General features: G+C 35.4%; 3 protein-coding genes and 1 pseudogene across 3 annotated transcripts; 3 read left to right on the forward strand and 1 right to left on the reverse strand.

The window, feature by feature from the left end:
- The first annotated feature begins 2,466 nt into the window (after nucleotides 1-2,466).
- On the forward strand, nucleotides 2,467-5,317 carry LOC106297108 (wall-associated receptor kinase-like 10). The gene is made up of 3 exons (XM_013733391.1): nucleotides 2,467-3,586; nucleotides 3,707-3,814; nucleotides 3,952-5,317. Exons 1-3 carry the CDS (start codon nucleotides 2,554-2,556, stop codon nucleotides 5,193-5,195), a joined length of 2,385 nt encoding a protein of 794 aa, XP_013588845.1. The 5' UTR covers nucleotides 2,467-2,553; the 3' UTR covers nucleotides 5,196-5,317.
- Nucleotides 5,318-5,424: 107 nt separating this feature from the next.
- On the reverse strand, nucleotides 5,425-5,724 carry LOC106297814 (annotated as a pseudogene).
- Nucleotides 5,725-11,598: 5,874 nt separating this feature from the next.
- LOC106297816 (wall-associated receptor kinase-like 10) lies at nucleotides 11,599-16,171 on the forward strand (the record flags this gene model as incomplete). The annotated part of the gene is made up of 3 exons (XM_013733978.1): nucleotides 11,599-12,607; nucleotides 12,713-12,799; nucleotides 14,863-16,171. Coding segments are annotated over 3 exons (2,343 nt in total), but the record flags the coding sequence as incomplete, so codon positions are not given.
- Nucleotides 16,172-19,854: 3,683 nt separating this feature from the next.
- Nucleotides 19,855-20,797, forward strand: LOC106297817. The gene is made up of 4 exons (XM_013733979.1): nucleotides 19,855-20,132; nucleotides 20,270-20,366; nucleotides 20,450-20,574; nucleotides 20,793-20,797. The coding sequence occupies exons 1-4, from the start codon at nucleotides 19,904-19,906 to the stop codon at nucleotides 20,795-20,797; spliced, it is 456 nt and encodes a 151-aa protein (XP_013589433.1). The 5' UTR covers nucleotides 19,855-19,903.
- The last annotated feature ends 3,617 nt before the right edge of the window (nucleotides 20,798-24,414 follow it).

The raw sequence follows: 24,414 nt of genomic DNA on the forward strand, positions 1-24,414 counted from the left end.
GACTGAAATGTAAGTCGTCTAGGTTCTTTGGAAATTTTTTTGAAACCAAACAAAAACAGACGACTTAACTTTCAGTCGTCTCAGGTTACAGATTTCAAAGTCAATTGCAAAAATAACCTCTGCGTTGACCAGACGACTTCCAGGTAAGTTGTCTACAGCCAGACGACTTCCCAAGTAAGTCGTCTGACGAACAGATCTGGAAAAAAACTCGATGTCATACCTTAAATTGGTGAGATAAGTTCCTTAGCATACATAAGGCTTCTCCAAGCACACAGAATCACAAACGAAAGTAACCCACCCAGAATCGTTAGCTTCTATGACTCTATGAACCATAAAAAATTTAGAATCAAAATCTTGTGTTTTTTAGCTCATTGTGGAGAGAAAGTGAGAGATATGTTGTGTTTAGTTCACAAGAATGGAAAAAGAAGAAGGGTAAATCGATTTTGGGAGCATTAAGAGCTTCAAATTGGTTGTTCATGGTGGTTGTTGTATTGATGACAATGACAATCTTGTAATTACTTGAAGATGATGAGGGTGAGAGAGTAAAAATATCATTTTCGAAAAAAAAAGAAAAAAAAAATTGATGGCATTTTCGTAAATTATATGAACTTGTGGGGTGAATAGGGCAAAACCAATTTTCAAAAAAAAAAGGAGGTTAGTTTTGTGTTTGACTTTAAGTTATAGGTTAATTCTGCAAAAAGCCCACTATTCTTTAGGGAATAGTTCCCCACTTTGTTTCACGTTATCTTTTGTTAGGAGTTGTGACTCCATGTTTCCATTATTCCTGTTTTGTAGGAGTTAATGACTCCAATATCTTTTCTATTTAAATCATTGAAAACCCTAAAAAAGGTAGTCATAACTACCCAAAAGAAAAACTTGTTCTAGTGTGTTCTTAATTTGTTCTTGAACAAATTCTCTTTGATTTGAAGAAATACCTTAATTGGTATCAACTCACATGTTTCTAGATCAACATTGATATCTCTTGGCAAGGGACCTATCATTCCTCTTCAGTTAAATGAGCCAGCTGGACACATCCACATTCAAAAGTGTGACACATATTGCGAACACATTGTTCTAAGAGAGATCAAGCATACATTTGTACATGTATACAAACAACACACGCATTCATGGGTGAACAAAACAATGTTCATGTAATTCAATAACTCGCCTTCTTGCTCAAGAGACAGGCATCTACATTCAAATTCTCACGAGATATTGATACACTGAATGGCATTGAGCTAATTCATTGGTCAAACAGCTCTGTCCCAAGATGATCAAGAACACTCTAGTTCATTAACGAAAACAAGTTATATATAGAAAAGTAGACAAGTTAGGGCTTTTTATATAGAAAAGTTTATCTTGCTATTCAACAAAAGCCACACAAAAAATAAATTCAGAACTGCTCCATCTGCTTTAAGTTCTAACAATAATAAATTCATGCAATCCTTTCATTAAAAATAAAATAAAAATAAATGCATGTAATCCGTTAGGGCCTGTTTTTTTTTTTTTTTTTGCATGCATGCATGTGACTGATAGCTGATCGTTATTCAGAGCATGATTAACGCAAGTCTTTTAGTATGGGGTTTTTAGCTTAATATAAGATAATGTTTCTTGGTTTTTAACTAAAAAAAATTAAGAGAATGAAGTGGGTGCTTTTTTTTTGTGAAGTATGGGTGTCCGAGAATGACAAAATATCACGGGTAGTTTATTGGGGAGTTTTTAGAGTGGAGTTATTAGCGGAATATAAGAACCCGTCTCTTAACTTTTAACTAAAAAAGTTAAGAACCGGTTCTTAAAACTTTTATTTAAGAACCGGTTCTTAATATTTTTAGTTAAAAGTTAAGAGACGGGTTCTTATATTCTGCTAAGAATCCCACCTTAAGAACCCTCAATAATCATGATTTCATATTGCTGAAAATTTTAACAACTTAAATATTTAAAATCTCTGCAACCTCTGACTAAATGCTGTGTGGGCTGCGGTCACTGCGTGTAGATTGGGGTCATTGCGACATGCAAACTAATAAGGCCGTAAGGGTATACAAAGCTCGGCTTGCCTCTAGAGTCTTTTGAGCCCTTCTTTTTGTTTTACATCAAACTGATTATGTAGCTCAATTTCTCCTTGGACCAAATCGGATAATCGATCGTCTTCCATTTGATTTTGATTAGGAGTACTGGACATATATAGATGATTCTTTGCTAGATGAGTGACGTGTGTCTATGATGTATTAAAGTATCATGAAATTGCCAGGAAGAAGCTGTAGAATTCAGTTTTTGAGTTGAGGAAAGAAAACTCAAAGATGGAGGATGTGACATGCAAAAGTTGTATTGATTAAGTGTAAGGACTATAAGAAGATAAGAAAGTATGTGGCATGAATTACTCTTGCTACTTTTCTTCATCTTTCTAACTTTTTTTATTAAGAAGCTGAAAATTCAAAGGCAAAGACTTAAAGACCTAATGCTGTCTGCGTCCAAGTAAACGCAAACACTTCTCTTCCTTACAAAAGCCAGCTTTTACCAAACAAGATACTTAGGAAATAATAAACATCTTAAAAAATGAGCTCTTATAATCTTTCTTCCCTTTCCATTATCTTTTCTCTAATATTTTTCTTGATCTTTGATCTCACTGTTTCCAGGTCTTGTAGTAGGCATTGTGGAGGAATCCACATCCCGTACCCATTTGGAATCGGGGAGGACTGCTACCTCAACAAATGGTACGAAATTAAATGTGATCATAATCACTCTCTTTCAGTCTCAGGGAAGCCCGTCCCTGTTCTTTCACTGATCGGCAAGGAAGTTGTGAATATCTCTCTTCCGGATAAACTCTTCTCGTCGTATGATTCTGATCGCCTGCCATATGGGAAAGTTCGAATAAGAAACCCAATGACATCAAAGGGGTGCTCCAGCAACGAACAAGAGTCTACATCACTTCTGAACTTGACGGGGAGCCCTTTCTACGTTAGTGACAGTAATACACTCATAGCGATAGGTTGCAATAACAAGGCGTCCTTGACAAATGTCGAGCCAAGCACCGTGGGATGCTTCTCCAGTTGCCTCCCAACAAATCGTACGGCTTCAGAAGATTATCTAGAGACAGTCAATTGTAATACTAAGAGTTACACCGATGACGAAGGCTACGCGTATTGTAGTGAAAGAAGATATATAAATGAAACAAGCTGCAACGGTAATCGATGCTGCAAGGCAAGCATGGCCGGTAGTATTCAACAGGTTGTTGGTGTCAAAATAGATGATAACACCACCACAAGAGGAGGGTGTAAAGTTGCCTTCTTAACATTTGATCAGGCATACTCTTTATTAGACGGATCTGATCCAAATCTGGTTCTTGCTAAACGATATTCAACAGTTGAGTTAGGATGGTTCATCCATACAACGAATCTTTCTTCCTTCTTAGACTCTCTAAGATGTATGCCTATGAGAGAGTACCTAAATCTAAGAAGTAGTGAACACTATAGACGGACTTACGGAATAAGTTGTGCATGCGACTATAATTCTTCTTTTCCTAATGATGCAAGTTGCAGATGCAACAGTGGTTACAGGGGAAACCCATACACTCCGGGAGGATGTAAAGGTTAGTAAGTTTGTTAATAGTTCATATTTTGTATTCAAGTCATCTATATATGATTATGATCAAATTAACTATAATATCATCATGGTTGATTTCAGTTTCATATTTTTCTTTCTAAACCAGATTTTAATGAATGTGCTGAAAAAGGCTACTCATACTGTGTGGGAGGCACTTGTGTCGATTTGCAAGGACACCATAAATGTGTGTTTAGCAATCACCGGCTTGCTATAGGTAAACCGTGCAACTTTCTATATCAAATACATTAGCACCCACTTAAAGATATTGTATAAAGGCGATCTTCACTTATTAAATCATTCACCCAAAGCCGTGCAAGAAAATGAAATTTGGTTTTCGTTATTTTTTTGCAGGGTTCGGTTCAAGTTTCGGCTCATTGATCCTTATTGTTGGAATATACGGGTTATACAGATTTATTAGTAAACAGAGGAGGTTAAACCAAAAGAAGAAGTTCTTCAAGCGCAATGGAGGCTTATTGTTGCAACAACAATTAACTTCAACCAAAGGCAGCGTTGATAAGACAAGGGTGTTCAGCTCGAGAGAGCTTGAAAAGGCCACTGAAAAATTCAGTACAACTAGAATACTTGGCCAGGGTGGTCAAGGTACCGTCTACAAAGGAATGCTTGTTGATGGAAGAATCGTAGCAGTGAAAAAGTCTAAAGTTGTGGATGAAGACAAGTTGGAAGAGTTCATCAATGAGGTTGTCATTCTCTCCCAGATCAACCACAGAAACATCGTGAAACTTTTAGGGTGTTGCCTGGAGACAGATGTCCCTGTTCTAGTCTACGAGTTTATTCCCAATGGAAACCTTTTCGAACATCTTCATGAAGATGAGTCAGATGATCACACGATGACTACGTGGGAAGTGCGTCTCCGCATTGCTATAGATATTGCAGGAGCTCTTTCGTATTTGCATTCAGCCGCATCATCTCCAATATATCATAGGGACGTCAAGTCTACAAACATAATGTTGGATGAGAAGTATCGAGCTAAAGTGTCTGATTTTGGCACTTCAAGAACAGTAACGGTGGATCATACACATCTTACAACAGTCGTTTCTGGTACGGTGGGATATCTGGATCCTGAGTATTTCCAGTCTAGCCAGTTCACAGATAAGAGCGATGTCTACAGCTTTGGTGTGGTGCTTGCGGAGCTTATCACCGGAGAAAAATCAGTTTCTTTCTTGCGGTCTCAAGAAAATAGGACATTGGCAACTTATTTCATTCTTTCGATGAAAGAGAATAGGCTGTTTGACATTATCGATGCACGGATCAGAGATGGTTGCAAGCTGAATCAAGTGACTGCAACGGCAAACCTTGCAAGGAAGTGTTTGAATCTGAAAGGAAGGAAACGGCCAAGTATGAGGGAAGTGTCTATGGAATTGGAGAAAATTCGTGGGTCTTCGGTGGATATGGAACTACATGAGTATGGTAGTGAAAATGAGGAAGACCATGAAGAACCAGTTGTGGATGCTAACATAGAATTACAATCATGGAACAACGTTGCTGTTACTGCTCCAACTTCTCAATATGACGTCGGTACATCATCTTTGTCAATGTCAGATGTTGAGCCTCTGTTTCCTTTTCAAACACGGTAATAATTTCAACTTTGCATACCACGGCATTATCTAGTGCCTTTTGCTTTTCCGTCCGATTTTGGTGTTTATGTATGTGTGATATTGTATTTCTTTTTTATGAAAACCTATGATTGTGTAATAAAAGGATCTCGTTTGTAATAAAAAAAGTTTACATTCTGATAAGCCATTCTTTAGGATGTTGTTTGTTTGTTATACATTGCACTGGAGGCACAACATAAAACGATGCCTGTCAGCTTTGGCTGATAGTGTACAACAATTTCAGTCTCCATATAGAGAAACTGGCTTGAACATGTTCCATTTGACACATCGCCTTCTCTTTCCCGATCATCCCTGAACACAACAAGTGCCTAGAACCTAACGTGACAGCAAAGTAAATATAAATGGTGCAGAGGAATGCCAAAAGGACCACAGCTGTTCAAAGGAACCGATGCCTCTGGGCAACAGTAGAGCAGCTACCCAAGTCCTCCCATTGCTTCTTCAATGCATGTGGCCTTCGTAATGGTGATGATACAAACCCATCAAGAACCATAACTTCGGAAACCGACCTTTCAAGCTTAAACACCAACTTGACATATTGGATAATGATGATATATATTAGAGATGTACATGAGATTTGTATAGATAAAAATAAGATCCTATAGTTAAGGATCCAGTCGCGTCTGTTAGGTTTGTATATAAACCCATGTACCACATCAATAATAGACAAGTCGTTCAGTTATTTACATGGTATCAGAGCTCAAATCAACGTTGTTTTTTTTCAAGTTCTTTTCATCATCATGAGCGACGGCGATAAACAAGTGATGGCTAAGCCAAGTGGGGCTTTTGTGATGTCTCCATATTCTCTGTTTTTCTCAGACAATCCGGGCGTCATGATCACATATGTGCAGCTCAAAGGAGAAAATTACAACGAGTGGGCGATGGAGATGGTGAACGCGTTGAGGGCAAAGAAAAAGATGGGTTTTGTTAATGGAAGCTTGCCAAAACCAGACGAGAATCACAAGGACTTGGAGGCGTGGTTGAGTGTTAATTCCATGATCATGGGATGGATACGGACGTCAATCGAACCAAGAGTGAGGTCTACGGTAACGTTCATTACAGATGCTCACAAATTGTGGGAGAATCTCAAGAAGAGATTTGATGTTGGGAACAAAGTGCGTATACATCAGTTAATGGAGCAACTGGCTTCGTGTAGACAGAATGACCAAGCCATGATTAATTACTATGGACGTATGGCGGTTATGTGGGAGGAGCTACAGACGTACATACCACCTCCTGCGTGTACGTGCTCTGCTGCAGCAACATATGAAAAGGAGCGCGAGGATGAAAGAGTTCATCAGTTCATTATGGGACTAGATGATTCAAGGTTTGGGAATGTTGTGACAGCTATCATAGAAGCTGATGACTTACCTGATCTTGGTAAAACATATGCGAAAGTTATCAGAGAGGAAGCCAGACTCAACGCTTCTAAAGCTCGAGAGTCGAGCCAGGAGGCAATTGGCTTTACTGCCAGAAAAGAACCTCAACAAATTGAAGGTCGTGAAACCAATCTTGGTAGTGCGCGAAGTGAAGGGAACAAGCAAGAGATATAGTCTGTTACCATTGTGGGAAACCAGGCCATGAGAAGAGTTCTTGTTGGCAGCTTGTAGGTTATCCAGAGTGGATAACTGATAAACAAAGAGGACGCGGTGGAAGCAGAGGCACCAGTCGAGGTTATGGCAGAGGCGGAGGCGGTGGACGTGGAGCTGCTCACGTTGCAATAGCAACAAGTTCACATGGAGCAACTCCAGACGAGATGACCCCTGAGCAATGGAGTAGGATAACGCAAATCATACAAGATGGGAAGTCGAATGGTGGTAATGATAAGCTTTCAGGTAACACGCTTGGTGATGTTATTATAAACACAGGTGAGTCACACCACATGACAGGGGAGCTTTCTCAGCTTGTAAACATACGAGACATGTCACCTTATCTTGTGGGTTTTGCCGATTGAGGAACCACAACATCAACAAGCATGGGTGATCTTATGCTGAGTGAAACTATATCACTCAAGGACGTTCTTTACGTGCCTAAACGGGAGGTCAGGGTATTCTTCTCGGTTCAAATCCTGACTTGAGACTGTCAGTGTACTGTGATGCAGATTGGTCTTCGTGTACTACGTCCAGATGATCTTTGAGTGCTTATGTAGCAATGGTGGGAGACTTAGCTATCTCCTGGCGAACACAGAAACAAGACGTTGTATCGCATTCCTCAGCAGAAGCGGAGTATACGTCGATGGCAGAGGCGTTGAGAGAGATCAAGTGGTTGAGACGTCTCATGCATGACTTGGGGGCACCTCTGAAGGATCCAGTTCGGTTGTTATGTGATAGCAAATCAGCCATTTACATTGTAACTAATCCAGTTTTTCATGAAAGGACGAAACACGTGGATTCTGACTGTCATCAAGTTAGAGATTCAATAAAAGCTGGCTTGCTTTCTATGGTACATGTCAGAACAAATGAACAGATAGCCGATCTCTTAACCAAGACGCTTGGTCGAGTCCAATTTGAGAAGCTGTTATTTCAAATACGAGTTCGAAATTTCCATCTTCCCAAATTGAGGGGGAGTATTAGATAATGATGATATATATTAGAGATATACATGAGATTTTTATAGATAAATATAAGATCCTATAGTTAAGGGTCCAGTCGCGTCTGTTAGGTTTGTATATAAACCCATGTACCACATCAATAATAGACAAGTCGTTCAGTTATTTACATGACACATGAGTTAGAGTTCGAACGTGACCAATCTAAAGTATAAAATTATAGCTCCCGAGATCGTGGAAACATACAAAAACTTCTGCGGCTCCTAGTAGCAACTTCGTAGCCAAATTGTAGATCTGGCCTCCGTCGAGGTACGGCTAGAGCATGAGATGATCCGCCGGTAAACACGGGATTTCAACAGCGTAAAAGAACATAGTCCGTTACAAATACCGAAGATTGAGGATTTTTTTAAAAAAAGGAATATAGAGAGAATGCGTGTTAGGTTGTGTTCGAGTTATTTCCCACTCACTTGTGTATTATATGTTCTCAACTTGTTTGAGCATGTTCAACTCAGGGAGCTCCGGCACGGAATCGTAGGTAATTTTTTTGATTTTTTTATTATTTTTTTTTGTCTGATAAAAAAATAATAATAATTAAAAGACGAACCAATCGTGGACCACCATATGTCAGTGGAAATTCCGAGGAAATAGGGGTTTTAAACCGAAAACAACGTTTTGCGGTTTGAATAACACTTATATAACCCTTATTAAGTATCTTAGATTGATTATGAAGTCAAAAATTTGTTCCTTACCCTATAATAAACATTTTTCCGATTGTATGAACGAAATATCCACAACATAAGAGAAACACTTATACACTTTAATGAACGGTAAAGGGAATACTTTCAATTCGTTTTGAAATTTGTTATTTCATGGTTTATGCTCATCTATACAAAGAATCCTCAATGGTATGCATTACAATTGTATAAGAAATGAAATACGGCAAAAAAAATTGATGTTTGAAACCCCAAACACTAGTTCCGGTATTTCCTCGGAATTTCTCGGAATATTCCGACGGATATTTTACTATCCGTCGGAATTTCCTCAGAATATTTTCATTTTACCGGGCAAATATTTCGCGAAAATTGAAATTAGAATTCCGACGGAATTCAGACGGATAATATCCGTCGGACCCTAGGTTTTATAACCACGAGCCGCTTCTTCTTCCCCATTTCTCTCTTCTTCCTTTGCGCGACTCCTCTGGCGATTTTCCACCGAAATCCGACGATATCTCTGGCGATCTCCCCCTTCTCTTACACAAATCATGTAAGGACCCTATCCCACTCTCTTAGGTTCTATTTGTTAGGTTTTTGTGTAGTTTTGATAGATTTTTGTTAGGGTGATTGGTTAGGATTGTGATTTGGTTGTATAATAGGTTTAGAATTGTGATTTGGTTGAATAATTTGTTTTGTTGAATTGATTTAGAATTTTTTTATAATTTTTTTATTTTTTGTATTTATAAAATCGATTTTTGTATATAAAATCGATTTTTGTATTTTACAAAACGATTTTTCTATATAAATTCGATTTTTTGGATTTTACAAAACATTTTAATTATTAAACTATTTTTATTTATTACAACTATTTTTTTGTTTATTAGAACTATTTTTATATATTTATTAAAAAAATTTAATATATATAAATCTTTTTCTGTGATTAAATTATTTGGGATTTTTTTTTAATAAAAAAATTAATTTATATATTTCTGTCTTTATTAAATATATTTTTTTTAATTTACAGGTCTCATGATGATTAGACCCGGCCTCGACAGCGTCGTGGTCGTGGTGGTACGGGGAGCCAGTCTCGGGATTCCAGCCATTTTCAGGATTCCCCTTCGCCCCACAGCTCCAACCATACATCTCCCTCTGCTGCACCCGCTCATGCTCCTCTCGCTCCCGCTGCTGCATCCGCTCCTGTTCATCCGGGTCCTCCGGGAGTGATGCGTGTTGCGGAGTTGGTTCAACAGCCCGGTCGTGACCATCTTCCGTATCTCACTCCGTATCCACATGGACATGGTCAAACATGGTAATTAAACATTTTTTTTCTTTAAATTTGGATTCATTATTAACCGTTTGTTCTTTTACTAAGGTTCAACCGATCCGGGAACGGGATCAGCGCATGGATCAACCGTATGATGTACTCTGCCCTCGACAGTGGACATCCGACTTTCACTCACTTCCCTACCGACAAGCAGCATCTGTGGTTTCGTCAGTTTACTGTAAGTATTCTAATTTTTTACTTATATTTTTAATCTTTAATATAAATTTTCTACTAATTGTTTTTTTTTCAGCAAGAGTTCAACTGGAATTCCGGTGAGACGCTCTTTATCTATCACCACTTCGTCCATAAAGTTATGGACAACTATGGGAAGCAGATCCACGAGCGGAAGAAGAAGTGGGAAATCAATAAGGTTCGATTTAATTTACTAAACAAATTTTTAATTTATTAAACTATTTTCTCTTTTTTTTTATTAAAAGGTCCCAAAGTCGATGAACGACACGGTCTGGAAGGAGTTGTGTGCGCATTGGGATAAGGAAGAGACGAAAGAAACTTCTTCCACCAACTCCACCAACCGCAGGAGCGACCGTAAAGGGAAGGGCATCTACAAGCATAACTTGGGTGCTCAATCTATTGGCACTCTGGGAGATCGCATGGTAAGTTCAACCGCTTTTTCTTCAATTATTTGAGTTTCAGAATTTTAATTTATTGTGCATTTCTTCTAATTTCTAATGTTTCTTTAATTTATGTTTTTTTTTCAAGGCGTAAAAAAATGATGGCGAGCCGGTTGATAATCTCGCCCTAATGAGGAGGGCGTATACCAACAAGAAGACCGGCCAGATTGATGACGGTCTTGTGAGGGACGTGGTCGACCTGGTCCAAACTCAGGTGGTAGACGAAGTGTCTCAGCTTCAAACCGAGGATGACGCTTCGACGCCTTCGATCAACTTGTCTCAGTTTCGAATCAACGAAATCGTTGAATCGGTAAGTTCTTTGTTTTTAAAAGTTCAATTCATTTATTTCTTGGTTTAAATTTCTAAATTTGGCTTTTTTCTATTCAGTCGGTTCCAAAGAAAAAGGGACGTTTGGTCGGTTTGGGTCGTCGCACCCAGTCGGTTCCTCCTTCTTCTGCACCACCGCCCTTTGTTGAAACAGAAGTACTTACGGCTCAGTTGAAGGACAAAGATGATCGAATATCTTTGTTGGAGACCCAGATGGCGGCTCAACAGGCGGGCTATGAGGCACAGAGAAGTCTGAACCAGCAAATGATGGAGATGATGCAGAGGATATACCCGAACGAGGTGTTCCCGGACGTGCCAGACCCGTAGTTTTTTTTTTTTTATTTGTAGAACTTTGAATTATCTAATATGTTTTCAGTTTTAATTTTAATTTTATATTTTTGAATTTAAATTTCACAAATTTTAATTTTTTAAAAAAATTAATTTTTTTCGAAATTCCGAGGAAAAGCACCCTCGGAAATTTCCGACGACCTTTTCCTCGGAATAAGTCGTCGGAATTTTAAAAAAAAATCCGAGGGAACGTTCCTCGGAAATTTCCGAGGGCCACGTTCCTCGGAAATTCCCGATGCAAATTCCGAGGAAGATTTCGTCGGAACTTCCGAGGATTGGACCATCGGAAATTTCCTCGGAATATACCGAGGAAGTCCTCCCTCGGTATATTCCGAGGAACTTTCCGACGATCTAGTGATCCTCGGAGTTTCCTCGGAAATTCAGTTCCTCGGAATTCCGTCGGAAATTTCCGAGGGATTTCCGAGGAAAAATGAATTTCCGAGGAGTTATTTCCGACGACTTTTTTCGTCGGTATAATCCTTCTTTCCTTTTAATTATTTTCTCTCTGCTATTTTTGTTGATCTTTGATCTCACCGTTGCCGGGTCTTGTCCTAGCAAATGTGGAGGAATCGACATCCCGTACCCATTTGGAATCGGGAAGGGCTGCTATCTCAATAAATGGTATGAAATTAAATGTGATCACAATAACTCTTTTTCAGTTTCAGGGAAGCCTGTCCCTGTTCTTTCAATACCCGGCAAGGAAGTTGTTAATATCTCTCTTCCAAGTCATGTCCACTCAGATTATCCTATTCGCATGACATACGGGGCAGTTCGCATAAAATACCAAATAACTTCAAGGGGATGCTCCAGCAACGAACAAGAGCCTACATCACTTTTGGATTTGATGGGGAGCCCTTTTTACGTTTCTGACAGTAATACAATGATAGCCATTGGTTGCAACAACAGGGCATCGCTGACAAATATGGAGCCAAGCATCGTGGGATGCTTCTCCAGTTGCCTCTCAACAAACCATATTGCTTCGAATGATTATCTAGACACAGTCAATTGTTATCGTAAGAGTGACTCCGATGACGCCTACGAGTACTGTAGTGAAAGAAGATATATAAATGAAACAAGCTGCAACGGTAATCGATGCTGCAAGGCAAGCATGCCCAGTAGTGATCAACAAGTTGTTGGTGTCAGAATAGATGATAACTCCGCCGCAACAAGAGGGTGTAAAATTGCCTTCTTAACAGATGAGGCCTACTCTTTATTAGACGGAACTGATCCAAAACTGCTTCTTGCTAAACGATATTCTACAGTTGAGCTACAGTGGTTCATTGACACAACGAATCTTTCGTTTGTAGACTCTCTAAGATGCATAACTATGAAAGAGTACCAACCTATAAGTCGACAATACTCACATGGAATGAATAACTATGCAAGTTGTGCATGCGACTTTAATTCTTCTGTTCCTAACTACGCAAGCTGCAGCTGCAATATTGGTTACAGGGGCAACCCATACATTCTGGGTGGATGCAAAGGTTAGTAAGCGTGTTTATAGTTAAATTATCTTTTTTCAAATCTTTTATCAACTTAAACTATGAGATCAACATGCTGATTCCAGTTTCTTTCTCTTTTTAAACCAGATATTAGTAGTGAATGCCCTAATTGCGTGTATAGATATCACGTGCAGCTTGTAATAGGTAAGCCGTCTTTCCATCCCAAATACACTTGCCCCATTTAAGCCTCATTCGTTTTTTTATATTAGATGCTACATCTGAATGCAAATGATCATGTTGTAAGTTTGAAAACTATTGCATTAACATCTAGATGTATTTATTTGGATGCGAAATTCATACTATCTAGATATATTTGAGATACAAAAATATGAAGAATCTGGATGAAACATTTGCATCTCAAAATCCAAAAAACTTAAATGTCCGTTAATACAACTAATTTATATTAATACTTATTAAGAGATATATATCTTAAAAACATAAAATCATGTTTTCAGTCAAAACCGTAAAATTAGATTTTTCTTCAAAAATCGTAAAATTGACTTTTCGCAAAAATCCTCAAAATCAAAAAAAATCACTGAAATAGTAAAATTGAGTTTTTTATATACCAAAGCGTGATTTGACTTTTTCTACAAAAAGCTTAAATTAAGCTTTTCCCTTAAAACAACAAAATTATATATATATTTTTTAAATCGTAAAATCATGTTTTTCCACAAACTCTCAAAATCACGTTTTGCTGAAACCGTAAAATCATGTTTCTCGTAAAAACCGCAAAACCGCGTTTTCTCACCAAAAATATAAAATCACGTTTCTACTCAAAACCTGAAAATCAAGTTTTCCAGCCAAAACAAAAATATAATATTTTTCCATCGAACCCGTAAAATCAATTTTTCCGTCAAAGCTGTAAATTTGAATTTTCCGCCAAAACCGAAAAATCATATTTCCCGCTAAAACCGTAAAATCACATTTTTTTCTCTCCCAAACTCTAAGATTATGTTTTCTCACCAAAACCATAAAATCATGTTTTCTTACCAAAACATAAAATCATGTTATCCCGCCTGAACTGCAAAATTGGATTTCTCGGCAAAATTCTCAAAATCGGATTTACCCGTCAAAACCATAAAATCAGATTTTACCGTTGAAACCGTAAAATTGGCTTCCCCACATAAGCCGTAAAATTGAATTTTCCATCAGAATAGTAAAATCAGATTTCCTGCATAATCATAAAGTCGGATTTCCTGCATAAATCATAAAGTTGGATTTTCCGCCACAATATCAATTTTTTTCAAAAACTGTAAAATCGGATTTTGCAAAAATTATTTAGCTATAATAAATATTTTGTGATAAATATAATTTAGACATATTTAATCAAAAACAATAATTAACTTATTATTAAATATATAAATTATGTTTTTAGTTATTTAACAAGTAGTATTCAAATGTTATCTATTCTATTAAATTTGAAGTATAAAATATTACTTGCCTATTTATAAGTGGATTCTTAAAGATTTTTGTTCTTTTTTTAACTAATTCGAACCACTTCATTTATTACATTTTCTAATTAATTCGACATCGTTTATTACAAAGTACTAAACATAACTTACATACTTTAAAATGTTTTATTATATCTTTCATTTTCACCTTTCATAACTACTTCATTAATTTGATTTATTATAATAATTCACATCATTTATTTTATATATTAACCATAATAGTTTTATAGGTTTGAATGAAATTTTTTCACTCGTGACAAAAATTCAAACCGGTTAACAAATAATTATTATTTGTTCACAGATCCAGTTATATGTGCATCCAAGTACACATTCGAGTATGAATAGTTTTTTGATACGAGTTTTTATGGGTTTTAAAATTAAACTCCATTAGGATATTATAAATTTTTGAATGGAGTTCGAATCGAATCCTTCCAGATCTGGATATATTCATATAAACCTGAAAATATCTAAAATAATATATATGTTTAAAAATATTATTAAATAATTTATAAACAAAAATTAAAATCCGCGCGGGCGCGCGGATCAAACTCTAGTTATAAAACTAAAACAAGAACTTAGCATCTAGATGTATGTAGATGTAAATACTAACTACAAATACAAACACATTTGGATATAACATCCAGATGGGTATTCAGATGTTGTATCTCGATACTGCAACCAAACACAAAAATGAATATGGTGATTTTTGACATTTATTTAATCATTTACCCAAAGCCATTCAGAAAACGTAATTTGGTTTTCATTTTTCCTCTGTGGGGTTTGCAGGGATTGGTTCAAGTTTCGGCTCATTGATTTTCATTTGTGGAATATACGGATTATACAGACTTATTAGAAAACAAAGGAGGTTAAACCAAAAGAAGAAGTTCTTCAAGCGTAATGGAGGCTTATTGTTGCAACAACAATTAACTTCAACCGAAGGCAACGTTGAAAAGACAAGAGTGTTCAGCTCGAGAGAGTTAGAAAAGGCCACTGAGAACTTTAGTTCAACTAGAATACTTGGCCAGGGTGGTCAAGGTACCGTGTACAAGGGAATGCTTGTTGATGGTAGAATTGTAGCAGTGAAAAAGTCTAAAGTTGTGGATGAAGACAAGTTGGAAGAGTTCATCAATGAGGTTGTCATTCTCTCACAGATCAACCACAGGAACATCGTCAAACTTTTAGGGTGTTGCCTGGAGACAGATGTCCCTGTTCTAGTCTACGAGTTTATTCCCAATGGAAACCTTTTCGAGCATCTTCATGAAGATGAGTCAGATGATCACACGATGGCCACTTGGGAAGTGCGTCTCCGCATTGCTATAGATATTGCAGGAGCTCTTTCGTATTTGCATTCGGCTGCATCATCTCCAATATATCATAGGGACGTCAAGTCTACTAACATAATGTTGGATGAGAAATATCGAGCCAAAGTGTCTGATTTTGGCACTTCAAGAACAGTAACGGTGGATCATACACATCTTACAACAGTCGTTTCAGGTACGGTGGGATATGTGGATCCTGAGTATTTCCAGTCTAGCCAGTTCACGGACAAGAGTGATGTTTACAGCTTTGGGGTGGTGCTTGCGGAGCTTATCACCGGAGAAAAATCAGTATCCTTCTTGCGGTCTCAAGAAAATAGGACATTGGCAACTTATTTCATTCTTTCGATGAAAGAGAATAGGCTGTTTGACATTATCGATGCACGGATCAGAGATGGTTGCAAGCTGAATCAAGTGACTGCAACGGCAAACCTTGCAAGGAAGTGTTTGAATCTGAAAGGAAGGAAACGGCCAAGTATGAGAGAAGTGTCCATGGAATTGGAGAAAATTCGTGCTTCTTCTTCGGTGGATATGCAACTACATGAGTATGGTAGTGAAAACGAGGAAGAGAATGAAGAACAAATTGTGGATGCTAACATAGAGTTACAATCATGGAACAACATTGCTGTTACTGCCCCAACTTCTCAATACGACGTCGGTACATCGACTTTGCCAATGTCAGATGTTGAGCCTCTGTTTCCTTTTCAAACACGGTAATAATTTCAACTTTGCATACCACGGCATTATCTAGTGCCTTTAGCTTTTCCGTCCGATTTTGGTGTTTCTATATGTGTGAATGTATTTCTTTTTATGAATAACTATGATTGTGTAATAAAAGGATCTCGTTTGTAACACAGAAGTTTACATTTTGATAAGCCATTTTGACGAACATAAAAGCAAAAACAAATAAATATTGGGAAATACTATAGGATAGCACTAAAAAAATTTATGTCACAAATATAGACCATAAAGATCAAAATGACCAAAATGTTTCATTAAAGAGATAAATATACACTTATACTCATAGGGTTAATTAATTCAAATCTTAGGGTTTAGAGTTGAGGGGTGGAGATTTGAGATTGAGATTTAAAATAAATATTAAAAATTTAAAAATTTGAAAATAAAAATTTTAAATATAGTTTCAAAAAGTATTTTCGAATAACAAAAAAAAAAATTTCGAAAAAAAATTTATATAAATTTTTTTTAAAGTTCAAATTTGAAAACATATAATCTAAAACTATAAAAAAAAATTATTATTATTTTTTTATTTTTATTTTTTTTATTTTTTTATATATATAGGGTATTAGGGTCATTTTATCTATTAAATAAAACATTTTGGTCATTTTTCTCCTTGTGATCTATTTTTGTAATCAAAACTTGAAAATGGTCTATTTAGGAGAATTACCCATAAATATTACTATACTTTAGGGTTAAGGGAGTTGTTCAGAATTGAGTCCAGTTTAATGTCATTAGTTAAGGGAGTGAGCCGATGTGGTGAGTAATAATTAAAAGAGGGTGTTATTGGACTACTAAGACTAGCAGCAATGAGCATGTTGAATTATAAATTCAACATTTGAAAGTCCATAGCAAAGATATTGAATTTTGTGAATCAGGATTTAAACGAGTTGAAACATTTCAACAAGTTGAATGCTGCGAAAAAGGGATCCACAAAAACAGTTGTATGAGAGGAAGAGATAGGTGAGAGAGTGGAGTTACGGCATACACTATGCTTTTAAAATTATGTTGCCATTTCGCTACTGTGAATTTTGAAGATTTTCTATCCCTTTAAATTATTAGAACTCAATTATTATGTAACAAAAATTAAAAAAAATAAAATAAAATTTATATCAAAATTCATAATTTTTTATGGTCTATAAATAGAGACAAGTTTCACTTCATTTGGATATAAAAAACCCGTCAATTTCACATAAATTCTTATTAATCTCCAATCAAATTTTTGTTTGTGTATTTAAACTTCTTTTTTTGGTTAAATGGATCAAAATAATGATCTTTTTAACACTTAAAATTATTTAAAAATATGTCATTTAAATTATTTAAGTTAATTATAATCAAAATTATTATATAATATATAGCTATTGAATTATAAAATATAAAAAGAAGATGAATTAGAAATAGTGGGGTAGACTGTTGAATTTTATTAAACAAAACTATTGTAGAGGTTAAAAATGAATTGAGTGTTGAATAATTAGGTGGAAAAAAAAAGAATATGATATCTTCTCTATTAAAAGAGAAGTACCATTTTTATCTACTAGGCAAAAGTCATAGTAGAACCATCTAATTAAACTTTTTAAGCCTTTCATTTACTAACCATTTGGTAACATAACATATTAAAAAACATTTATATTTACCTTATTCATATTAGAAGCGATTTTATAGTGTTTTTGTCACATTTACGTGGATGATTCACTTATTAAAAAACATTTACATTCTAATTTACTAACCACAGGTTTGGTCTCATAACATATTAAAAAAAAATTATATTTATCTTATTCACCAATTGCTATATACATCCTTAGTGGAATCTCTTTTATCTTTATATTATTAACTACAACATGTAATTTGGAGTTTGATAACCATTTCAACAAGATATATTACAAAACATAAGAAAGTACAAAACATAAGATATATTACAAAACATACGGTATTTTTTCATACCATCAAAGAGATACAAAACATAAGAAAATTCATATTGACATACGAAAAGATACTTGCAAAACAAGCAAATTAGCAAACTGGACGAAATAGATAAATAAACATGTAAAAATCATAACTATTTTTACATGCGTGCATAGATAATGTTATTCCACAACTCTCCTTTTTTTTTACTCTTTATTAATAGCAAACTGAACAAATTGGTTAAGCCTTTTGAAGTAGTAACAATGCTTGCATACTTCAGCCATATTATCTAGATCACACTGTCTCTCTGGCTTAAGGTTGACCATATTTTCATAATACCGGTTCTTCATAATTGCAGGGATTGAACTTAGTGAGTTCTTGAAACTTTCCCAACAATGATCGGAGGTTGATAGTTTTTCTTTCCATTGGAGTTTATCCAAGTACTTTTTACCTTTTGGATAGTGACCTAAGGCAAGCATTAACAAACCGTAAAGATACATACCATTTGTATTGTTGAGAGTGGCTGAATGGCGTATATGAAAGAGGCCTTTGCGTTTTTCTTTGTGGACGAAGTATTGAAGTAAACCCTCAATATAGTGTGCCTCAGGGTTGTCATTCTCCAAGCACAGTTCCTTGAACCTGGCGTGCTTAGTGAGCATTTCGAAAGGTTCCGCAACAAAATATCGCAGGCTGATATTTCTGAAATAGCTGGTGGGATCTGAGTTTGAGTAGTCTTCGTAGTCGGAGGAATCAGAAATGTCAATGTAATTGTTGACTGATTTATCTGATCCCATCTTCACTTTAGTGTCTTTGTTGGATGCAATTTTTTTTTAGGTGGTTTTTACTCAGGCTGATGTTTCTAACAATGCTGGAGGGCGATACTTATGAAGATGGTTGTTTTTAAATGATGTGATAGTACGTGATGATGGAGTACACATGCAAGGCAAAAAAGGCTGTGTTCACCGGTGTTGTCATTTCAAGGCAAAAGTTATTCTTTCATTTTTGCATGCTTCTTGATATCACCAAGATAATTCATTGTTTGTCTTATGCATTTGAATATTTTGTGCCTCAAAAAATCAAAATGGATCTAATTATTTGAAGGATGATTTATATATTTAAGAGTAAAAGGTTGATTTATATAATTATTGTATATATAAGTTCAAAAAATTTATAGATTGTTTGATCGTATATATAAGTTCAAAAAATTTATTGAAAAATATTTATTTTATTTGTGAAAACATTTTGTATATCTTTAAATTTGTAAAATACCGCATTTTTCAGAATATACTAAAGCATAATTAATTGTTCTGAGATCCTAACATTTAAGATTATTATATTCATTTTTTTTAGATTATATAAGGTAAAACACGGTTAGTTAATCATCCTAAGATCTCTCCTCCCTAACTATCATAAAATCACGTAATACATTTTGAAATGATTAGATCTTATATTTGTTACACAAATCACGTCATACAATCTCATTATCTAACTCACAAAAATATTTATCATTTAGTTACCTAATATCTAGGTACCCGAAAAATCTAATAACCACTATATATATACTGAACGTGATTCTACTGTTTTTCACAACTAAACCACTACGAAATGTCTTCAAACAAGAGCGTAACCTTGGTCAAGAATGTCAAACCATTCAAAACTGGTTGGTGTATTCAGGTTAAGTTGCTTCATTCCTGGAAACAACATACTAGTTATGGTGGTCGTTCTCTAGAACTGATCTTAGCAGATGAAACGGTGACTAAAATTTTCTATTTGTAATGTACTATATCGTTTTATTTAATATATAAGATTAACGACATCAGTTTTTTTCTTATTTTTAGGGTACTAAGATTCGTTGCTCATGCAAGAATGATCACATGTTTCGTGTTGAACGTGATTTGCCTTTGGGAGTATGGCGTTTGATTACAAAGTTTTCGCTCTCAAATGCAACTGGTCAATACCGACCAACCAACCATGCTTACAAGATGTCTATTATAGGTGACAGTAAGATTAAGGATTCAGATTTCCATTGCGATGATATGTTCTTCTCTTTTGCAAGTTTTGAAGATGTTGGTAATGGGAGTATTAAATCACATTTTTTGATCGGTTAAGTTTATCTTACAATCTATATTTTACATTTATTTTATTTGTGATCGGTTAAGTTTATCATAAAGTTGAACGTATTTGCAATGATGATTTAAGTATTAGGTACCAACATTGTTTTCCTTTGTAAATAATTGCAGAAGTAATCGGTCAAGTTGAGAGCCTTAAAGACGTTCAAACTGTTCAAGTTAAGCAAAAAGACAGGAAAAAAGTTGAATTTCGTCTACGTGACACCAAGTAATTTGTTTTTTTGTACCCTGCAGCTTATCTTTAATTTATGTTATATTTATGTTATTTTTTTAACACCTTAACTGTATTAGGGGTGAGACTATTGCATGTTGTCTGTGGGGAAAATATGCTGAGCAAATTGAATCTCATGTTCAAGAGGCAAATGACCCAAATATGATTTTGGTTATAAGATTTACAAAGATCGGTTTTTATCAAGGTAATACAAATAATTTAAAATGAAAATGAAATTCTCAAGGATTGAATTTATCATTCTCAAATACTCTTAATACTATATGAGCTATGGGATGGGTCATATGATGAGGTACTGTCGAACCATGCTTAACATTATTATATGATTTACATATCATACCTATATTGTTTCTGCTAAACTTTGTTTCTTTGGCTAACTATGTTCTTATTATTTACTTAACCCAGATTGAAGATCCAGAAGTTTTGCCAGAACCAATCAAAGAATTAGTTGGCCAATCTTTCTGTTTTGGAGTTTCTTTGGAAAATGATAATGTGACCAACGGCTCTGATATATTTATGATCTCTCAAATCTGGTCTGGAGATATACTTCTCAAAGCAGAATCACATTCTGTTGTCAGTAGAGAATCCTCCATAATCTCTGGTGGCGAGGTTAATGTCTTATATATCTATTTTATAATTTTTATTTGTATATATTTATTAATTCTTGACATGGAATTTGTGTGCATTTTCATTATTTTAGGTTTCTAAGTCGGATCCAAACAGTCAAACAACTTCTGAAGGTTGTTCAACCCCGTTCTCCAAACGCAAAGATGGTGATCTACCTGACATGTCTTCATCGTCAAAAAAACTGTGCACCAAGATTGTCAAGGTGGAAAAATCGAAAAAGGATTAGTTTGGGACGGTTCTAAGTGATGAAGTTTGGTGGGTATGGATGTAGTGTTCTGGAGTAATTTGGATATTTTCTACATTTAAGTTTTATTTGATTCTGTTTTTAGCTTTCTAATGTTTTTCATTGATGTTTCGTATTTTTAATTTTAATATCTATTAATAAAAGTTTGATTATTTCTTCATCTAAATTTTAATATCTAACTAGCAATCAACTTGAAAAAATGAAACAAACTTTAAATATTCGATTATTTCTTCATCTAAAACATTTAAATGCAACCATATCTTCTAAATTATCAACATACCTTTGAATGAATACGGGTATGTGTCTAATGGAGTCGGCATCATATGAGGCAGAGCATCTTTACTCCCCAAAGCATAACTTCAACATTATCGGCACTTGCAGGGTCAACCTAGCAGTTAGAAAAAAAAGCACATACATCAAACAGAGTTAAATAACCTATATAGAGATATACAGATGAACACATCTTATAGAGATCCTCATGGTTTTATAACTATATAAAATATATGTTTCTGACTTACAAATATTCAACACGTTTCTTGCTACTTTAAATTTTAGTTATTAAAATAAAATCTAATCAGATCAAAATCGTAACTAAAATATAACAAATCATCTAATATTAACCTAAATGTATGGAATGTTTTTATTGTTTATATTTCATTAATTAAAATTCGACTTGAAAAATTACCTGAAGATTCAAGCAATAGAATTTTTGCTGCAAACAATCAAAATATCGTTTTCTCACAACCATACAACTTTTCTGATTAGCCATATTTACATGCACCAGGTAAAACCTTTTCAGAGACTCAATTCATTCAGTATTAACCTATATTTTTTTATTATTATTGTCAATACCTTCTATTTTGCCTGTCAGCAGTGATGAAGAGAAAAAGAAATGATCCTGATAAACCCTCTGGCCATTCACATTTCACTCCTGCGAAAAAATCAAATGTCATTAGCAGTGATAACAAACAAGATGAGCACAACGATAACCGCGTGTTTCCAGCTACCGTTAACCCATCAGTACCAATACAATTTATTTTTCGTAGCTTATTTCAAGATCTCAGACATAGTCCTATTTCCAACATTACAAGGTCACATGATCAACAGACAAGCTTGAAACCAAGTACACCAATAAACAAACGCAAATGCGTGCTTGGTAAGTTCAAATGAACCGCTGGACAGACATCAGCTTCTGTATGCTAACTATCTTTGAATGTTATAAAGGTCTTGATTTGATGACAAACGAAGCTGATGGCACTCCAGCCCAGAGAAGTTGTGTCACAGAATTTGCTTGTGAGATGGAATTTTTTTATTTCGATTTCCAGAAATTAGTGTATATATCAAAGTAACTCTTTCTTCAATCTAACGTGTTGTTCATATTTTTAATAGCCAAACAGGTGTCTACAAGCAGACAGACAGCTAATTATACAAATGCAAAGACACAAAGGAAAAAGCCAAGGGCTGTTTTGCAAGACATTACCAATATATCATCGTCATTTCTTAATATAAATGAGATTCATCTAACCAGACATTTGAAGCAACTATTGATGGATCGTTAACTGATGTTAGTGAAGATGATGAAATGTCAGCAGCTTACGATTCAGATTATGGAGGTTCATATGTAGTTCTTCCTATGTCTTCTTTTATAGAAGATCAGCTGTTGTCATGATTTGCTAACTTGTCTGACTATTTTTGTAGGAACAATAGAAGATAATGTTGAAGTAAATTGGGACTGTAGTTCCCAAGAACGTACGGATTCTGAGTCAGAATCAGATGACATTGTTGTTTCTGTTAACCAGGTTACAGATCTTAAAAGTCAAAGAATTAAATCAATGGCAGCTATTATGCAACAAGTTTTTCGGTCACCAGCATTGCCACGCACAAACAAAACTAAGCCAAAAGTGATAGGTAATGCTGCCATAGAACTTACGTGAATATGTTGGTTAAGCCTTTTAAGTCCTAACTCTAATTATTTTTTGGTTATAATATACAGAATACAAAGATGAGGGGGATCCTACATATACATGTTCATATTGTGGTGCTATAATGTGGTATAATGAACGAGTGAATAAGCGTAAGAATACACGTACTCCTTCCTTTGCACTTTGTTGCCTACAAGGTCAAGTGCAGTTGCCCTTACTAAAGGAACCACCAGAAGTACTGAAAAATTTATTGGAAGGAAATGATCCTTTAAGCAAGCATTTTCAGAGAAACAGTCGACCATATAACATGGTTTTCTCTTTCACTTCACTTGGTGGAAAATGCGAACGATCTGTTCAAAAAGGCATAGGACCGAATACGTTTCAACTTCAAGGAGAGAATTATCATTTAATGGGAAGCTTAACTCCAGGAGATGGTAAAAAGGCCAAGTTTGGACAGATGTATATTGTTGACACTGAAAATGAAATCGAAAACAGAGCTAATGCTTTGAGGTAATTTTTATTCAACTACATCTAACAAACATTTTCAGCCGTGCTATATTTTTTTTTTCTCTAAATGTCGATCTTATTTTTTGCAGCAAACCTGGTCAGACTTTTCAACCTAAAAAGAAAGACAACCTCAAGAAGGAAATCATTGAACTTCTCATGAAAATGCTGGATGAAGTCAATCCTTATGTTAAGCAATTTAGATCAGCAAAAGACAGATTTAAGATGCAGCCTGAAAACGCTTATCATATGAGGATTGTTAGTGACCGAGTTACGGATGGAAGGACATATAACACACCTACGGCATCTGAAGTTGCTGCCCTAATTCCTGGAGATTTTAATCTCGACATGGATAAAAGGGATATTGTTCTACAGCAAAATTCTGGAAAGTTGCTAAGGATTTCAGAAATACATGCTTCTTATCTAGCACTTCAATATCCTCTTTTGTTTACCTATGGAAAAGATGGATTCAGACTGGATATTAAGAAAGGAGCAACAAAGAAGACAAAAAAACACAAGAAGCCTAATATCAGTATGAGGCAATTCTTTGTCTTTCGACTACATGAACGTAAAAACGAGTCTCATGCTCTCCTACATTCTAGAAGGCTATTTCAGCAGTTTGTGGTGGATGCGTTCACAACAATTGAGTCTAATCGACTGCGATATTTGAAGTTAAACCAACCTTCTCTTCGATCTGATAGTTATGACTCCATTAAAGAGTCTGAGAATG

The sequence above is a fragment of the Brassica oleracea genome, chromosome C6, assembly GCF_000695525.1.
Source record: "Brassica oleracea var. oleracea cultivar TO1000 chromosome C6, BOL, whole genome shotgun sequence".
NCBI lineage: Eukaryota > Viridiplantae > Streptophyta > Magnoliopsida > Brassicales > Brassicaceae > Brassica > Brassica oleracea.